We start from the raw sequence: 20819 nt of genomic DNA on the forward strand, positions 1-20819 counted from the left end.
CTTAGTGCTTCCACTGCAAGACAAGTATTCAAGGAATAATACTGGAAAGGGGCCTGTCACAGTTTCCCTCAAATTATTTTTTATCAGTCAACTTTGTGATCTACTGACCATTTTCACCATTGGAAAAGAAGGGATGCAAATGGGTCAGGCTGGTCCTTCCCTCAAAGGATCCAGGTGACCACTAACAGCAACTAGGTGCACCCAGTCATCTACTAAAATTGAATCTTTAGGGCAAACTAGACTCAGCTTTTACACTTGTGTATAGCACACATACTTAAATATTAATGCAAACAAACAAGTTCAGCAATTTATGTTAATCAGAGCATGTAACAGGTAACTTCATGAATGATTCAGTGTCCACAGATTATATTTTCACTTTGATGCAGTGTTATTTAACACTGTTAAATGAGAAATTGTGTTTTGCAATTGCAACACAACACTCAGGGATCTGCTGTCAGAAAGCATCAGGAAGGATTAAAACTGCACATTGGATTCATGAACCACACCAGACTCATGAACTTACCGACAGTCAGTCACCCAAGTTATCATTGTTTTTAGTCTTCTTTCCCCTTTCATAGAATTACATAGAATTTACAGCACAGAAACAGGTCATTCGGCCCAACTGGTCTATGGCGGTGTTGATGTTCCACACAAGTCTCCTCCCACCCTACTTCATCTAACCCTATTAGCATACCTTTCTATTCCTTTCTCCCTCACGTACCATCTAGCTTCCCATTAAATGGATCGAGGCTATTTGCCTCAACTACTCTTTGTGGTAGTAAGTTCCACATTCTAACCACTCTGGGTAAAGAAGTTTTCCTGAATTCCTTATTAGATTTATTAGTGACTATCTTATATTTATGATGATCCTAGATTTGGGACTACCCTGCAGTCGAAAAATCTTCTCTACATCTATTGTACCATCATAATTTTAAAGACCTCTTTTAGGTCACCTCTCTTCCAGAGAAAAGAGCCCCAGCCTGTTCAGCCTTTCCGGACAGTTATAACCTCTCAGTTCTGGTATAATTCTAGTGAATCTTTTTTGCACATTCACCAGTGCCTCTGTATCCTTTTTGCAATATGGAGACCAGAACTGTCACAGTATTCGAAATATGGCATTCTTCATGCAAGACAGTGATTCTTGACCATGGACACCATCAAGTCAAGCCTGACATTGCGTTCACTCTATGTCAACAACAACTTATATTTATATAGTGCCCTTAATGTAGTAAAACATCCCAAGGCGCTTCACAGGAGTATTATAAGACAAAATTTGACACCGAGTCACATAAGGAGAAATTAGGGCAGATGATCAAAAGCTTGGTCAAAGAAGTAGGCTTTAAGGAGTGTCTTGAAGGAGGATAGAGAGGCAGAAAGGTTTAGGAAGGGAATTCCAGAGCTTAGAGCCTAGGTAGCTGAAGGCACGTCCGCCAATGGTGGGGTGAAGGGAATCAGAGATGCACAAGAGGCCAGAACTGGAGGAGCATAGAGTCCTCAGAGGGTCATAGTGCTGGAGGAGGTTAGAGAGATAGGGAGCGGCGAGGCAGTGGAGGGATTTGAACACAAGGACGAGAATTTTAAATTTGAGGCATTGCCGGACCAGGAGCCAATGTAGATCAGCGGGCAAAGGACGGGACTTGGAGGCATTAAGTATGTTCTACCTGACTCCCCTAAATTGCACTTCAGTTACAAACAATGCATGCAGTAGGACTAAGTCATACAAATCCAAAGGTCACATCTTTGATCTCTGCCCTGTGCCGAGTTAAATAACATCAGCTAGCTGAGCATCAAGTGGCTTCAGTGTACTTGGCACCTAGGAGAGGTACAAAAGAGATGTCATCACCAGTGGAGCTATACACTAGCTTCAGGAGAATAAAAAGGGAGAAACTGAGGGGAGAAGAAAATATAAAGAAATTCATCTATCAAATTATTGGGCTGGATCTTGCTGGAATGGGGCATCTTGCGGCATGCCCAGTTAGTTAGACTTTTTTTCCTGCGCCCTTCAGCTTGAAATTTTTTTTGTGCCGTAACTTGCTGGAAGTGTGAGCTGATAACGGCATGGAGAGGCCAATGGGACATCTGGGACCTTAGTGAACTGCGGTACCAACAGTCTATCTCTTTAACCAATGAGATTTAAGGATTGAGAAAGAAATAGTGTCAATTAGAGTCAAATCAGGTACAGGAAGTGAAACATTGGATTAAGAGAGAGAGAGAGAAAAGAGACAGAAAAGAAAAACAAGAAAAAAAATTAAAATTTGAAATTTTAAAAATCTCCAACAACAATTTACTACACGCAGGAATGAGATTGAACAGTTTAAATTGTTCAATTTCTGGGCCAGAGAGGTTGATTGGCATTGCATTAACAATTATCACATTGTTAAAAAAAGTTATGAATCCCCATTTCATTATTTTCTCCCCTCTTCATGCAAATTGCCATTTGCTGTTCTTATCCCAGAATAGGAACAGCACAAAAGAGGCCTAGGGCTATTTGGTCAGTTTCCCCAACACATTTGTGCTGATGCATTTCCCATGCAGTGGTTAAAATAGAATTTGTTAACAACTTATATTTATATAGTGCCTTTAACGTAGTAAAACATCCCAAGGCGCTTCACAGGAGCATTATGAAACAAAATTTGACAACGAGCCACATAATGAGATTGTAAGGGCAGATGACCAAAAAGCTTGGTCAAAGAGGTAGATTTTAAGGAGCATCTTAAAGGAGGAAAGAGAGGTAGCGTGGCGGAGAGGTTTAGGGAGGGAATTCCAGAGCTTAGGGCCTTGGCAGCTGAAGGCACAGCCACCAATGGTTGAGCGATTATAATCAGGGACGCTCAAAAGGAGTGCAGTTAAGAAAGGGGTACTCAACCTCCCCTTTTTGTGCAAGGCCAGGAGGAAGGGAGGGGAGAGGAAGAGTTGTTGGCATAAAAGCCAAGTTTCAGGAAACGTATTGACCCCCCAAAAAATCCCCCCTCAATTTGTCACATTCACCGAGTATAGATTCTCCCTGAAAAAAATAAACTAAATAAAGCCAATTATGAAATAAGTTCAGCCGACTTTCGAAGATCACCCATAACCCCCAAATTTAATCCTCAATCCCACCACAACTGGGAAAGATCTTAATCCAGGAGCAGATTTATTTGGTGACTCATAGAGCGACAAGATCTAGAGCAAGGCCAGTGGAAGGGCTTGGCAGCAACAATCCTTTCGGAGTCACCAAAATACTGACTAAAACAGCCACAGTTCCCCATAACCTCACCAGCCAAACTCAAACTGTGCAGCACCACATAGGTAGCAGAGATTTACTTCAGCTGAGAATTTACTTACAACTGGAGACTGAATATCTGATCATGGAGAGATGATAAATGATCCTTTATTTAATGTTTGCTGTAAATTTAGATTTCTACACGCGGTAAAGTGCTGGGACTCATTTATAAACCAGAGAAATGAGAGAGTTCCAGCAAATACTTATAACCACCCAAACTGATATAGAATATTAATATTAAAACCAAATTTATCTCAGTGACCTATGTAGCCACCATGTAGTTAACACGAACTGAGTGGGTAACATATCTAACGCAGTGTGGGAAATATATGATTAATTTAAAACATAATTATAGATTGGCATAGACATTACTGAATACAAAGTTTAAAAATCTGCATCACGCTGTAATAAATTATCAATTGGTGCCCATCCACTCTCTGTAAACCTGAGCTCATCCAAAACTCTGCTGCCCGTATCCTAATTCGCACCAAGTCCCGTTCACCTGTCACTCCTCTGTTCGCTGACCTACATCGGCTCCCGGTCTGGTAACACCTCCAATTTAAAATTCTCATTCTTGTTTTCAAATCCCTCCATAGTCTCGCCCCTCACTATCTCTGTAACCTCCTCCAGCTCTACAACCCTCCGGGATCTCTGCACTCCTCCAATTCTACCCTCATGTGCATCCCCGATTTTCAACGCTTTACCACTGGCGGCCGTGCCTTCAGCTACCTGGGCCAAAGCTCTGGAATTCCCTCTGTAAACCTCTCTGCTTCTCTACCTACCACTTCGACCATGCTTTTGGTCACCTGTCCGAATATCTCCGTGTGTGGATCGGTGTCAAATATTGTCTGATAACGCTCCTGTGAAGCACCTTGGGTATTTTTAATGGAATTAAAGGTGCCATATCAATGCAAGTTGTTGCTGTTGTTATAAACAAACAATTGGACCTGTTGCAACTCAGTCATACTGCGTCACAGAGCAGTCGGGGCACAGTTCACACACTTGGCTTCCTGCATATTGGAGCTGCTGGTTTCAGCTCGGCATGTGTAAGAAGCTGTCGAGCAGTCCACACAAGGGCGGGGAAACTGGAGAACAGGTCAGGCCCAAATTACTCTCTCGCACAAATCTCTCACTGGAAAAATAATGCGAGAACTTTGGCTGAGACCTGACCAGTAAGTTGAACAACCCATCCATTTGGGCAAAGGCTCAGCATGAGCTACTGGAAGAGCAGAATATAGGGGGGAAATGTAAGTTGGGAACCAAATAAAATATTTAAATTGGGGGCAATTTTAACTTAACCCGCCTGTCGGGAAACTGACAGGATTGGGTGCAACACCTGGCTTTATACCCCGCCTGATTTTTCTCTTCGTTGAAGTCAGTGGGAAGTAATATTGGGCGGGGTGTAAAACAATCCTTCCACCCGATCCTGTGGGTTTCCCATCTGGCAAGTTAGGTTACATTACCCCCAGACTCTCTCAGCATGTAATTTGCGCATTCAGCCTTAACAACCCTGTTTGGCCACTAGTTGTGCTGCGTTCTCTCTGGTCAAGTGGCTGCTCGTCACCTAACATTTACTGCCACCATTTCTTTCTTTTAAAATCTGCAATTTTAATACGGGAATTTACAAGAGTGCCGCTGTCACTGACACTTCTGAAAGTATAGGGAACCAATTCAAATTTTAGGGGCTTGCAAGCAAGAAAATCCCAATGGCAAAGCTCCTGCTAAACACTATCGTCTGCATTTGGTAGACATGCAAACAGTTCTGTGTCAAATTGGACACGGAGGGGGCGATTTTCTGACGTCGGAGGAGGCGGGAAAGGCAGGGAAATCAGATTCAAAGGAGTTGGGTTCAGAACCCGCCTCCAACCCGCCTCCGCGGGATTTTGCCAGTGCCGGTTTTGGAGGTCGGGAAATGCTCCCGCCTCCAGCTAGCCATTGTGCTATTTAACATCCTCAAATGCTCGTTAAGGGCCTTTCTAAGCCTATTTTGAGAGGCCCTTGTGATTTCTCCAGCATTTCGGCGTGTTCCACTCACCTCCTGAACCACGCCAGGTAAACCTGGCCGGTTGACTCGTGGGTGTCCTCCTCACTGCTGCAGGTCTAACAAGACATCATTTACTGCAGCAAGGATTACTTGCAGGTGCCAAACCTTGGCGTTAAAAGGTCTCTGAGCACTTTTAGAAGGCCTTCCGAAGTCGGAGGTGCTGCAGCTTGACTCAATCAAATGTGGGACCGCCTTGGAAGACCCTCTCCCTGCTTGCAATGAGCGCTTCCCCAAAGGAGGCATCTGCAGCAGCATTCATTTTCTTTCTGCATGGACCTTAGATGAGGATGAGAACCATCCAGGGCAGCAGCAGAACCAGGCAGCTCAGCAGCAACATCAGCAGGAGCTCCAACCTCCTGCTCAGACACCTGATGCTGCACAGGGCAGAAGGCACCAGCGCATTGAGGCACCTCGCTGCAGGAGATACCCCCGACAGAGGGTTTACAGACAAAGGATGAGCTACCACAACATCAGTGAGCAGCAGAGCCAAAGGTGGCTAAGACTTTCGCGAGAGGTTGTCCGAGAGATCTGCGGCCTGCTGCAGCAAGACCTGGTACCCAGAGAAACGGGTGGACACCCCTTACCAGTGGCTGTTAAAGTCACCACCGCACTCAACTTCTTTGCCTCAGGCTCCATCGAGGGACCATCAGCAGACATCAGCGGCATCTCCCAGTCGGCCGCCCACAGTTGCATCACCCAGGGTTACCGATGCCCTTTTTGCTAAGGCCCACAATTACATCCAGTTCACTAGGGATCAAGCAAGTATAACCGTCCATTCGGTTGGATTCGCAAATATGGCAGGCATGCCAATGGTGCAGGACATCATAGACTGCACACATGTGGCCCTTAGGGCACCCCATCACAACCCAGCTATCTTTGTCAACCGAAAGGGCTTCCACTCCCTCAACGTACAGCTGGTGTGTAACCACAAGGAGTTCTTGCATGTTTGCGCCAAGTTCTGTGGAAGTTGTCATGACTCTTTCATCCTGCGGCACTCAAGTGTTCCTCCGCTTTTCAATCCACCAAACCAGCTTAACGGATGGCTCCTTGGTGACAAAGGCTATCCCCTGAAGAAGTAGCTAATGACGCCGAACAGGCCAGCTAACGAGGCTGAAGAGTGCTACAACGGGCAGCCACACTTCAACCAGGTCCATCATAGAGCAAACCACTGGGTTGTTGAAGATGCGCTTCTGTTGCCTTGACCGATCAGGTGGAGCCCTGCAGTATACACCATACAGGGTCTCCAGAATGGTCGTGGTCTGCTGTACACTGCACAACATCGTACAGCACGTGGCTTGCAGCTTCCTGATGAGCAAGCGGCTCAGTTCCAGCCTTCCTCAAATGAGGATGAGGAAGAAGCTGAGGAGGAGAAGGAGCAGGAGGAGGTCAGAGCGCCGATGTATCGACCAGCGGCAGCACGCGAACGCATGGCTGCCCAGGATGCAAGGGATGAACTTGTCCTGGCCAGATTCGCATAGGTTGCCCAAGTTGGCACATGTCCTTGGCTCCATCCTAGGACATCCTTGACAATGGACATGACTCTCTGGCCTCCTTCCACTCAGGCCACCAACCTGACAATGCAAGTGTGGAGCTGCCTAAGGTGAAAGAACAGATGCCATAATGCCAACATTTTGGCTTCAAATCCTTTTAATGCTTTCCAACAGGGATGGCATTTCATTAATACACAAACATTCTCCCAATCTGCACACAGATCTGGAGCTTATATCCCTTGCCAGCTGTACCCACAGAGGTTTCTTTGGCAGGCCTCTTCCTCCCAGATGAGTGGAAGAACACCTCCATGCTAGCTGTCACCCCCTCAAACAACTTTTGCAGCGCCTCATCCGAGAAACCACCATGTCCAATTCCTTGCCTTGGAATTGGACATAGTGGTTTCTCAAAATATGCTGCAGGTGGTGCAGGATAGGCAGAAATCCTGTGGAATGAGCTAAGGGAGCAAGAAGCCATAAAATCAGACTGGAAAAGTGATGTCAGCAGAGGCAAATTTCAGTCCCAAAACACTAATTGACCAAGGGCATCCCACACCTCTGAAATCAAGTGGCCAATCATGGGGAAAATCTCAATTTTTTGAAAACTATCAGTGGAGGCATGTTTCAAACCCACCTCCAGTGAGAAAATCGCCCCTGGAGTATCAAATAAACTGCTTGCCCCAATTTTGTGCAGGGGGAAAATTTATTTTCTTACTCTCAACTAGACATGCACTTGAAAGAAATGATTAAGAGGAAGCACCAGGTTATAAATCAATGCCCAACTGCAAGAGTTCAACTAGAGAGTGCTGCCCTAATGACTTACAGCCATTATCCAAACTCCAGTCCCATGGTATCTGACCAGACACTTGATCTTACAAAGGAATGCCCCTGAACTATTGGATTTAACCGTTCTAAGCAGAGAAGTCAAAAAGGAAAGAAACCTGTGCGTTTTATTTTAAAAATGTACAAACAGTTCACAAAGCCAGTTATACACTTTTTCTTACAAAAAAGTTAACATAAAAACATAGAAGATTGGAGCAGGAGTAGGCCATTTGGCCCCTCGAGCCTGTTCTGCCATTTAATGAGATCATGGCTGATCATCCAAATTCAGAATCCTGTCCCTGCTTTCTCCCCATATCCCTTGATCCCTTTAGACTTAAGAAATATATCTAACTCCTTCTTGAATATATTTAATGAATTGGCCTCAACTGCCTTTTGTGGTAGAGAATGCCACAGGTTCACCACTCTCTGGGTGAAGAAATTCCTCCTCATCTCTGTCCTAAATGGCTTAACCCTTATCTTTAGACTGTGACCCCTGGTTCTGGACTCCCCCGCCATCGGGAACATCCTTCCTGCATCTAGTCTGTCTAGTCCTGTTAGAATTTTATAAGTTTCAATGAGATCCCCTCTCATTCTTCTAAACTCCAGTGAATATAAGCCCAATCGACCCAATCTCTCCTCATACGTCATTCCTGCCATCCCAGGTATCAGTCTGGTGAATCTTCGCTGCACTCCCTCCACGGCAAGAACATTCCTCCTCAGATAAGACGACCAAAACTGCACACAATACTCAAGGTGTGGTCTCACCAAGGCCCTGTGCAACTGCAACAAGACATCCTTGCTCCTGTACTCAAATCCTCTCGCTATGAAGGCCAACATACCATTTGCCTTCTTAACCGCCTGCTGCACCTGCATGCTTACCTTCAGCAACTGGTGCACAAGGACGCCCAGGTCTCTTCGCAATTCCCCTTCTCCCAATCTATTGCCATTTAGATAATAATCTGCCTTCCTGTTTTTGACACCAAAGTGGATAACCTCGCATTTATCCACGTTATATTGCATCTGCCATGCTTCTGCCCAATCACCCAACCTGTCCAAATCATACTGGAGTTTCTCGGCATCCTCCTCACAGCACACACGCCCACCCAGCTTTGTGTCGTCTGCAAACTTGGAGATATTACATCTAGTTCCCTCGTCCAGATCATTACTATATATTGTGAATATCTGGGGTCCAAGGACCGATCCCTGCGGTACCCCACTAGTCACTGCCTGCCACTCGGAAAAGGACCCGTTTATTCCAACTCTTTGCTTTCTGTCTGCCAACCAGTTCTCTATCCAAGTCAATACTTTGCCCCCAATCCCATGTGCTTTAATTTTACACGCTAATCTCTTATGCGGGAACTTATTGAAAGCCTTTTGAAAATCCAAATACACCACATCCACTGGTTCTCCCTTATCTATTTTACCAGTTACATCCTCAAAAAATTCCAGTAGATTAGTCAAGCACGATTTACCTTTTGTAAATCCATGTTGACTTTGTCCGATCCGGTCACTTTTTTCCAAGTGCTCTGCTATTACATCCTTTATAATGGATTCTAGCATTTTCCCCACTACCAATGTCAGGCTTAACAGTCTGTAATTCCCCGTTTTCTCTCTGCCACCCTTTTTGAACAGTGGGGTAACATTAGCTACCGCCAATCCATGGGTACTGTTCCAGAGTCTATCGAATTTTGGAAGATGACCAGCAATGCATCTACTATTTCTAGGGCCACTTCCTTAAGTACCCTAGGATGTAGATTATCAGGCCCTGGGGATTTATCAGCCCTCAATCCCATCAATTTCCCAAACACCATTTCCCTAAAAATACTGATTTCTATCAGTTCCTCCCTTTCATTAGACCCTATGTTGCCCGACATCTTTGGGAGGTTATTTGTGTCCTCCTTTGTGAAGACAGAACCAAAGTATGTATTTATTTCAGATATTTCAGATGAATATGTGGCTAGAGGAATGGTGCAAGGGGGAGGGATTCAAATTCCTGGGACACTGAAACCGGTTCTGGGGGAGGTGGGACCAGTACAAACTGGACGGTTTGCACCTGGGCAGGACCGGGACTGTTGTCCTAGGGGGAGTGTTTGCTTGTGCTGTTGGGGAGGGTTTAAACTAAAATGACAGGGGGTTGGGAATCTGTGCAGGGAGACAAAGGAAAGGGAAGCAAGGATAGAAGCAAAAGTCAGGAAGGAGAAAAGCAAAAGTGGCAGCCAGAGAAATAAAGGGTGTAAATAAAACATGGCCACAGTTAAGTAATAATTCTAAAAGGTCTAAGAGTGTTAAAAAAAACAAGCCTGAAGGCTTTGTGTCTTAATGCGAGGAGCATTCGTAATAAGGTGGATGAATTAGCTGCGCAAATAGATGTAAACGGATATGATATAATTGGGATTACGGAGACATGGCTCCAGGGTGACCAAGGCTGGGAATTTAACATCCAGGGGTATTCAATATTCAGGAAAGACAGGCAAAAGGAAAAGGAGGTGGGGTAGCATTGCTGGTTAAAGAGGAGATTAACACAATAGTAAGGAAGGATATTAGCTCTGATGATGTGGAATCTGTATGGGTAGAGCTGAGAAATACCAAGGGGCAGAAAACGTTAGTGGAAGTTGTATACAGACTCCCAAACAGTAATGCTGAGGTTGGGGATGGCATTAAATGGGAAATTAGAGACGCGTGCAATAAGGGCACAGCAGTTATCATGGGTGACTTTAACATACATATAGATTGGGCTAACCAAATTAGTAACAATGCTGTGGAGGAGGAATTCCTGGAGTGTATACGGGATGGTTTCCTGGACCAATATGTCGAGGAACCAACTAGAGATCAGGCTATTTTAGACTGGGTATTATGTAATGCGAAAGGATTAATTAGCAATCTTGTTGTGCGAGGCCGCTTGGGGCAGAGCGATCATAATATGATAGAATTCTTCATTAAGTTAGAGCGTGAAGTATTTGACTCGGAGACTAGGGTCCTGAATTTAAATAAAGGAAACTACGATGGTATGAGGCATGAGTTGGCTAGGATGGATTGGGGAACGTTACTTAATGGGTTGACGGTGGATAGGCAATGGCAAACATTTAAAGATTGCATGGATGAACTACAGAATTTGTTCATCCCTGTTTGGCATAAAAATCAAACAAAAAAGTTGACTCAACCGTGGCTAACAAGGGAAATTAGGGATAGCATAAGATCCAAGGAGAGGACATATAAATTGGCCAGAAAAAGCAGCAAACCTGAGGATTGGGAGCAGTTTAGGATTCAGCAAAGGAGGACAAAGGGATTAATTAAGAGGGGGAAAATAGCATATGAGATTAAGCTTGCAGGTAACATAAAAACTGACTGTAAAAGCTTCTATAGATATGTGAAGAGAAAAAGATTGGTGAAGTCAAGCGTAGGTCCCTTGCAGTCAGAATCAGGGGAATTTATAATGGGGAACAAAGAAATGGCAGACCAATTAAATACATACTGTGGTTCTGTCTTCACAAAGGAGGACACAAAAGTCTCGCCAGGGCGCCGGAAGTACCGCCCCGGAAGGAGTCGCGAGCGCCCGCCAGAAATTCAGTTTGAGCGCCCCAAACGGAAGCGCGGTGCTACTCGAGGCGCCCCGCATCCGTCTTGTGGCGCTGCAACTGAAAATCGCAGCGCAACGTGCCGCAGTGCCACACGCTGCGGCACGGCGCGCTGCGGTACTGCAGGCCTTCTTCCCCTTCTTAAAGGGGAGGGGCCTGCTGCAGCGCGATCTGAGATTACGAGTGCCGGCAAAAGAGCTCGGCACCGAGCAGAAGTGCCGGGCTCTTGGGAGACAGCCGGCATAGCGCGGGGTGGGAGGGGGGGGTGCTCAGGAGGCCGGGGACGGCTGCGCGAAGAGGTGCTGGCAGGCGGCCAGCAAAAAAAATGGCCGCCCCGCATCTCTTACCGCCGCAGGTGGGCCCCCTGAACCGGTCGCAAATTGTGACCGGCGTTACAGCGGGGGCACTACCAAATTTGGCGATCGGGGCGGTAGCGGGGCGCTGCGCACACCGATGATGTCATCGGTGGCGACACAGCGCTAATGGCTAACACCGCCATTAGCGACCCACTAAATTTCGCGGGAGGCACAGCCAGTGGCACTAAACCCACTAAGTGCCCTCTTTCGGCGCTAACTGGTGGCGCAGCCCACCAAATTTCTAGGCCATAGGGTCTAATGAGAGGGAGGAACTGAATGAAATCTGTATTTGTAGGGAAATGGTGTTGGGGAAATTGATGGGATTGAAGGCCGATAAATCCCCTGATAATCTACATCATAGGGTACTTAAGGAAGTGGCCCTAGAAGTAGAAATAGTAGATGCATTGCTGGTCATCTTCCAAAATGTTATAGACTCTGGAACAGTTCCCATGGATTGGAGGGTAGCTAATGTAACCCCACTATTCAAAAACGTGGTAGAGAGAAAACGGGGAATTATAGACCGGTAAGTCTGACATCGGTAGTGGGGAAAATGCTAGAGTCCACTGGCCTCAAATTATCTGAACGACATTAGATTGGGAGAAGGGAAAGTGCAACGAGACCTGGGCGTCCTTGTGCACCAGTCGCTGAAAGTAAGCATGCAGGTGCAGCATGCGGTTAAGAAGGCAAATGGCATGTTGGCCTTCGTAGCGAGAGGGTTTGAGTACAGGAACAAGGATGTCTTGCTGCAGTTGTACAGGGCCTTGGTGAGACCACACCTTGAGTATTGCGTGCAGTTTTGGTCGCCTTATCTGAGGAAGGATGTTCTTGCCATGGAAGGAGTGCAGCGAAGATTCACCAGGCTGATACCTGGGATGGCAGGAATGACGTATGAGGAGAGATTGGGTCGATTGGGCTTGTACTCACTGGAGTTTAGAAGAATGAGAGGGGATCTCATTGAAACTTATAAAATTCTAACAGGACTAGACAGACTAGATGCTGGAAGGATGTTCCCGATGGTCGGGGAGTCCAGAACCAGGGGTCACAGTCTAAGGATAAGGGGTAAGCCATTTAGGACAGAGATGAGGAGGAATTTCTTCACCCAGAGAGTGGTGAACCTGTGGAATTCTCTGCCAAAGAAGGCAGTAGAGGCCAATTCATTAAATATATTCAAGAAGGAGTTGGATATATTTCTTAAAGCTAACGGGATCAAGGGATATAGAGAGAAGGCAGGAACAGGGTACTGAATTTGGATGATCAGCCATGATCTCATTGAATGGCGGAGCAGGCTTGAGGGGCCAAATGGCGTACTCCTGCTCCTATCTTCTATGTTTCTATGTTTCTATCCTTCTATTTATACTCTGGCTAGCACGTGGCACTGCTAGCAATCCTGAGATTACTACCTTTGAGGTCCTATTTTTTAATTTACCTCCTAACTCCCTGTATTCAGCTTTTAGGACCTTATCCCGGTTTTTACCTGTATCGTTGGTACCTATATGCACCCTGTTCACCCTCCCCCTCCAGAATGCCCTGCAGCCGCCCCGAGACATTCTTGACCCTTGCACCAGGGAGGCAACATACCATCCTGGAGTCTCGTTTGCGGCCGCAGAAACGTCTATCTATTCCCCTTACAATGGAATCCCCTATCACTATAGCTCTCCCGCTCTTTTTCCTCCCGTTCTGTGCAGCAGAACCACCCACGGTACCAGGAAGTTGGCTGCTGCTGCCTTCCCCCGATAAGCCATCTCCCTCAACAATATCCAAATTGGTATATCTGTTTGAGAGGGGGATGGCCACAGGGGGCCCCTGCACTACCTGCCTGCGCCTACTACTCTGCCTGGTGGTCACCCATTCCCTCCCTGCCTGTGCAGCCTTTACCTGCGGTGTGACCAACTCCCTAAACGTGCTATCCACGATGTCCTCAGCATCGCAAATGCTCCAGTATGTATCCATTCGCAGCTCCAGCGCCGCAATGCGGTCTGTCAGTAGCTGCAGCTGGATACACTTCCTGCACACATGGTCGTCAGGGACACAGGAAGTGTCCCTGATTTCCCACATAGCGCAGGAGGAGCATGCCATGGGGCCGAGCTGTCCTGGCATGACTTACCCTTTAATTAATTTAAATCAAACCAATACCACTAATTACACTACAATTAAAAGATATACTCTTGGCCCTTGGTTACTAGCACTCCCCGATATACAACAGGGACCTTAGAAACTATAACCACAAAAATTAAGACCGTCTAAATTTTATAAACTATTAATCTTAACTGTCAAACTATAGAGTAGTATAAATACTCACCTGGCCGTACTCACCCAATCAGCTGCTTCCTCTTGCCCGCGTCAATTTTTGAATCGTGTCGTGGCTCTGGAACGCCGCCGCCGGTCTGTGAGATTGGTAAGCCGTGTACCGTCGCTCTCTCCGCTCCCGACACTGGCCTCAAATCAGCTCCCTCCCCTTGTGCCGACGTCACTTTTGACTTCTTAAGTCACTCTTTGAAAATTCTGCCGGTGCTGAATTGGTATCGCCGCTGCTGCCTCGCCGCTCCTCCCAGGTCTGCACTGCCGCCGCCGCTGCTGTGGGGCCTACCTGCGCCTCGGGCTATCTTTATATCACTGCCGCCACCTCACCGTGCCTCCCAGGTCCGCACTGCTGCCGCTGCTGCTGTGGGGCCTACCTGCGCCTCGGGCTCTCTTTATAAAAACCAAATGTATTTCTGTACCTTGGTTGCACTGGCCTTTCCTTCAAGTATTTATACATCAAATTGAAAAGAAAATTCAGCATGCAATTAAATTCTCTCCTGCCACCCACCCTCGCAGTTGTCTCCGCCGACTCTCGTGTTCTGGAAGGGGTGGCTTGTCCTGGGTGGAAAATAGGAACAGGGGTAGGCCATTCAGCCCCTCGAGCCTGCTCCGACTTGTACATATATCACTGTTCCTTCATCATCACTGGGTCAAAATCTTGGAACTCCCTCCCTAACAACACTATGGGAGCACCCTCACCACACACTCTTAAGGCAGCGGCTCACCACCACCTTCTCGAGGGCAACTAAGGATGGGCAATAAATGTTGGCCTTGCTAGCGATGCCCACAAGCACCAGAATTAATTTTAAAAAAACACAGCTCCAACTGGGATTGTTCTCCTTACAGCAGTGAAGATTAAGGGGAAACTTAATAGAGATATTCATAATTATATGCAGTTTTGATAGAGTAGATAGGGTGAAACTATTTCTACTGACAGGAGGGTCGGTAACCAGAGGACACAGATTTAAGATAATTGGCAAAATAAAGAGGGCATTGCATTAACAATGAGTAGAAACTGTTTTACGTAGAGAGTTATGATGATCTGGAATGCATTGCCTGAAAGGGTGATGGAAGCAGATTCAATAGTAACTTTGGAATTGGATATATACTAAAAAGGAAAGATTTGCAGGGCTATGAGGAAAGAACAGGGGAGTGGGACAAATTGGATAGCTCTTTCAGAGAGCCGGCACAGGTACGATAAGTTGAATGTGCTATATAATTCTACAAGTAAGGTCACCACTACAATAGATGCTGCACAAGAGGATCATAAGCACAGATTGCTCTAGGATTCCAAACTTCTTTGAGGGATTAAATCAGGGGGATGGACAATGAAGTGTACATTAGAAGCTTCTGCCATTAAATCAGACCAAAATGTCCATTTTACACAGCATTTTTTGCATCAACATAGCAAGCAGTGGTTCTGGCTTCTAGGTTCTGTGCAGTGTAAGGACTGCCCATTACAATCGTGTCAAATGCAAGCAGAGCTCTCCAAATTCACAGGATAATTACAGGAAATCGGGTTTTGCAGATTATATGAATTGTGGCTGCATTTGGAAAGAAGGAAGCTGGGAATGTGCCACTCAAAAGGTTAAAGTAGCAGTGTGCAATGCAAACCGGGATGGAAGACCACAAATGATGCCATGCTACAGCTCAGAATAAATTCTCAATGCCTTCTTCTGCTTCCCAACCATTCAAGGTTGCCACATCACTAGATTTGGCCCTTTTTTCTAAACCAAGACTTTCTGCACTTGATGAAACCAGTTGGTCATCCTCAAGAAATTTCCTGCCATTGGCCAGCCAAAGATCAATAAGAATTTTTATTTTACGCATTATCTTCCATGCCCTAAGTGCTCGGCAGAAGGAATGAGAAGAGAGGCATAGTGTGTTATTCTGTAAACAACCGTAAGATGCATCGTGACCCAGTAACCAAGTTACAGCCCAGTGACACGCTGTGCATTCCGTGACACGTGGCGCAGCCCAGTGACAGGCAAAGTTTGCTCTAATTTTTTTGGGGGCCGCCGGGCCCCTTTTAACGGGCTGCAGTTTTTCCATTTAAAAGCCAGTGAGCCGGCTGCGCGGGACCTCTAGAAAGGAACATTGGTGACAGCCCAATAATGTTACAGGCCAGTGACACACAACTCTGTAGACTTGCTTAATAGTTGCTTTTATGTTGTGTTATAGTAGCAGCTTCCCTCCCAATGAGCAGGTCTCACACAGCAAGCGGCAACCCAAAAGTAAACTTGCCAAGGTTTCTCAAGTGCAGCGGCTGGGAAGACCCATTCTGCCTAGTATTCCCACCTGGTAGTCTTGGCAAATAACGGCAGGGATAATTTCAGGTTATAGGTGACTGCGTGACCTGCGAGGTATTAGAAACATAGAAAAATAGGAGCAGGAGTAGGCCATTCAGCCCTTTGAGCCCGGTCCGCCATTCAATATGATCATGGCTGATCCTCTATCTCAATACCATATTCCCGCTCTCTCCCCATACCCCTTGATGCCTTTTGTGTCTAGAAATCTATCCAGCTCCTTCTTAAATATATTCAGTAACTTGGCCTCCACAGCCTTCTGTGGTAGAGAATTCCACAGGTTCACCACCCTCTGAGTGAAGAAATTTCTCCTCATCTCAGTCCTAAATGTCCTACCCCATATCCTGAGACTGTGACCCCCTCATTCTAGACCCCCAGCCAGGGGAAACATCCTCCCTGCATCCAGTCTGTCTAGCCCTGTCAGAATTTTATACGTTTCAATGAGATCCCCTCTCATTCTGCTAAACTCTGGTGAATACAGGCCTAGTCGACTCAATCTCTCCTCATACGACAGTCCTGCCATCCCAGGAATCAGTCTGGTGAACCTTCACTGCACTCAATTCAATTCAATTCAAATCGCTTTATTGGCATGACAGGGTACATCTTATGTTGCCAAAGCATCGAAAAACATTCATGGCTGTACACAAAAATACAGATCTATCCATACAGTGTATAAACAGATATATCCCTGAGTGTATAAATATACATTCATATAATTTGTATATACTCTTTTCTTATATTTAGTGGTTGTCCCTCTGTTTATGGCAAGCTGTAACATAGTGTGCCACTAAGGTTACACAATTTCTCTCTTCCCCTGTAGGTATGGGAGTTTTTGGTCGTCATTCAAATTTCTGAATTCCGGGCATATTTTTGTGAATTTTGGGTAGAAATTCTCCCTTATGCCCTGATATTTTCTACAAGCTGTGAGGAAGTGCATCTCTGTCTCCACCACTCCCTGACTGCAGTGAGAGCATATCCTGTCCTCTCTTGGTAGCCGGGTCTGCCTGTGTCTACTTTTTTCGATCGCCAGGCTATGTTCACTAAGTCTGTACATTGTCAAGGTTTTTCTCAGTTTGCTATCCTTTACCCTGGTCAGGTAATCAGCCATGTTGTGTTGTCTGTTTAGGGCCAAGTAGCAATTGAGTTCTATGGCAAGTGTATCCTTTCTTGGGTAAGGAGACCAACACTGCACACAGCACTTCAGGTGTGGTCTCACCAAGGCCCTGTACAACTGTAGTAAGACATCTTTGCTCCTGTACTCAAATCCTCTTGCAATGAAGGCCAACATACCATTTGCCATCCTAACTGCTTGCTGCACCTGCATGTTTGCTTTCAGTGACTGGTGTACAAGGACACCCAGGTGCCTTTGTACATCAACATTTCCCAATCTATCACCATTTAAATAATACTCTGCCTTTCTGTTTTTCCTGCCAAAGTGGATAACTTCACATTTATCCACATTATACTGCATCTACCATGTATTTGCCCACTCACTCAACTTGTCTAAATCGCCTTGAAGCCTCTTTGCATCCTCCTCACAACTCACAATCCCACCTAGTTTTGTGCTGTCAGCAAACTTGGAAATATTACATTTGGTTCCCTCATCCAAATCATCGATATATATTGTGAATAGTATTGTCGGTGCCACTAGCACAGGCCCCACCATTGCTGGCCGTGTCTTCAGCCGCCTTGGCCCCAAGCTCTGGAATTCCCTCCCTAAACCGCTCTGCCTCTCTACCTCTCTCTCCTCCTTAAAACCTACCTCTTTCGCCAAGCTTTTTATCACCTATCCCAATATCTCCTTATGTGGTTCGGTGTCAAATTTTGTTTAATAATCATTCCTGTGAAGCTCCTTGGGACGTTTTACTATGTTACAAGGTGCTATATAAATGCAAGATGCTGTTGTCTGGTGTAGCCAGTTCGCAGTATTTCATTTATAATAAAGATATCATTCGGCATGGGGTCTAATGGGAATAACAGCGAGCGGGAAGCATGGTGGGAACTTGCCAGACTGGTGCGGTGAAACCTCCAATATACGGAGCTCACTTATTATCACCCAGTTATGGTCCCCTGTGGCTTATGCAACAATCGCACTTCACCGTGATATCAATGTAGCCTCTCTCCATCTTCAATCAATGTCACTTCAGTATTACTTTTAACCATCATTAACACTACTTTCATCTCATTAAGACCACAGTATAGATTACAAGAAAGCTGCAGATGGCAGGGGGACCTCGAGGATCTAATTTAATCCTGGGATTTCAGATGATTTCTATAATCCACTCAGTTTTGGCACGTTAAATGGCAATAGGGTGCAACCTATTTTTAATTTATCTTCTCTGTATTCTGTTTATTTTAATTGGTTTTGCATGTGACAGGTTGGACACTTGGCACTTACCCAAATCCATGCTCTTCGAACCGCTGATTTTGCCGGGAGACTGCTGCTTGACAGAGTTGCTGGGCTGACTTTCTGCAGCTCCAGCCAAAGGCCTCTGTTGCAGCAATCGCAAAGCAGAATTGAGCTCAGAGCTGTAGAGAGAGAGCAAGAGAGTCAGGCAGAACCAAACAATATATTAAAATAAAAAGTTTCTGCAACAAACTCCTTATCAGATGGCAGCATTGTTGTAGCTATGCACAGCAGACGTGGGCCACAGTGCAGGGCATTCATTGTTGGGAGTGTTTTGATAGTTACACTGTCAGCTGTGGCTCAGTGGGTAGCACTCTTGCCTCTGAGTCAGGAGGTTGTGGGTTCAAGACCCACTCCAGAGACTTGAGCACAAATAGCACACTGGGGAAAAAAGTGAATGAATGAATGAAAGAAATGCCTGGCATATGTGCTATTATCAATAATAACCCTTGCAGAGGTGGAATAGTTACTCAAATGGTGCCCAGTGACACGGGAGCTGGGCTATTGCTCTGGAATGTTTCTGGCATTCAATCGAAGGCACATTTCTACGGATGCCCAGGGCCAATCGCACAGCATAAATTATTAACACATATATTAGCAGTGACAAATACTCCAGAAACACAACAGCACATTAGTCACTCTGCAGAGACTTCAGATTGAGTGACATGGCTCGTAACTCGGTAGCACGTGTGCCAGGCATTTCTTTAATTCATTTTCTCCTTCCTCAATTTTACCCCATTAAAGAGTAAGTGTTGACTTCAAAAGAAAACCGCCACCAATTATCAATATTCAGCCCTGTGTTGAATTCTTAATTGCTTTCTTCTAAGCATTTGTGCCCAACATTTATCTCTCAACCAACATCACTATAACAGATTATCTGGTCATTATCACACTGCTGTTTGTGGGAGCTTGCTTTGCGCAAACTGGCTGTCGCTTTTCCTACATTACAACAATGACTACACTTCAAAAGTACTTCATTGGCTGTAAAGCGCTTTGCGGCGTCCTGAGGTTGTGAAAGATGCTGTATAATTGCAAATCTTTCTTTCTTTCTTCTAACCGTGAGAGGAGCTAAATTAGTATCAGTAGAGATTCAATCAGTACTTCAAGCAAGCTTTAGCTATGCACGTTACCAACTTAAGAACTCGGGCTAACTTCTGGTTACGAACCTCTTATCTTCATGAAAAGACCACATTTTGTACACTCCCGCAGCCTCCTCTTCATCTGGATGTGGCGGAACTGGAGGTGGAATTTCATCCTCTCCCTCATCGTTCGCTGAAAACATTAACGAACAAGACTGTAAAATAGTTCCCTGAAAACTGCAAGATCTAGAAACAATTTTGCCGACTGGATTCTATACAGTGGGAGTGAATGATGAGTGGATCAGTTCACTGGAGCGGGATACTATCAGTAAAAAGGAGACACAAAGTAACAGGTGTGTGATCCTATATATTCACTGCATGGACAGATTCCACCACCCAAGAGGCTGGGATCCAGGAAAACCTTTGCCTCTGAAAATCTCTTACACAAACTACCACTGTGGAAGGCTACTGAGTAACAAAATGACCATGATCTTGAAGAACTCGGTCCCTTCAGAAGTCCTCCTTCCAGGCACTGACCTTAAACGAAAACAGTGATGCATCCCTAAATTGAGTGAGAGCCGGGGGTGGCAGAGGCTGGTGGCAATATGACCAAGTGGAAGCTGAGAAATAACCGCAGATGTGAATGTGGAGAGGGTAGGCAATCACATGAACACTGGCCTGATGCAGTGCCCCATCAATATCCTGTACTATTTGAGATAAATTACAGCATTAAACCCTGGTGGCAGTTATGGTGTGACAAGCTATGATGATTGCAGCTCTGTGCTTGGTAATGGAATGTGCTTCAGTGGAGTTCTCCATGTGAGGTTCGCCTACATAACAACAGTGACTGCACTTCAAAAAAGTAACTCATTGATTGTGAAGCACTTTGGTACATTCGGAGAACATGAAGCCACGCTATATAAATGCAGGCTCTTTCTTTACTTTCGTGCGTGATCTTGCTGAGTATCTGAAGCAGATGTCAGGCCATCAGTACCAATGTGGATGCTTGGCTGAGAGTAGTGAGAGTGTAATTTACTACAGGGTTCAGAATCAATGATGATGAGGACTGCAAGGAGTACAGCAGTCTCAAAAAAAATGGACTTCTGGAGCTGGGACTTAAGTTTTCTGATAACCAACAGTGTACCTCAGCTATACCCTCAAAATGGATTAAAACACCTCA

General features: G+C 45.6%; 1 protein-coding gene across 2 annotated transcripts in view; it reads right to left on the reverse strand.

Annotated features, from left to right (window-relative positions):
• The window catches only part of LOC147119992 (partitioning defective 3 homolog B-like), a 1739115-nt gene that overhangs the window by 667030 nt on the left and 1051266 nt on the right, over window positions 1–20819 (reverse strand). For both annotated transcript variants that reach the window (XM_085985464.1, XM_085985463.1), the window contains exons 14-15: window positions 19727–19832; window positions 18552–18682 (exon numbers count right to left, since the gene is read on the reverse strand). In XM_085985464.1, the coding sequence (XP_085841590.1) occupies window positions 18552–18682; window positions 19727–19832 (237 nt within the window). The remainder of the gene's footprint in view (window positions 1–18551; window positions 18683–19726; window positions 19833–20819) is intronic.

This window comes from Somniosus microcephalus, chromosome 4 (genome assembly GCF_052327205.1).
Source record: "Somniosus microcephalus isolate GS21.2 chromosome 4, FLI_Smic_1.0, whole genome shotgun sequence".
NCBI classification, from domain to species: domain Eukaryota; kingdom Metazoa; phylum Chordata; class Chondrichthyes; order Squaliformes; family Somniosidae; genus Somniosus; species Somniosus microcephalus.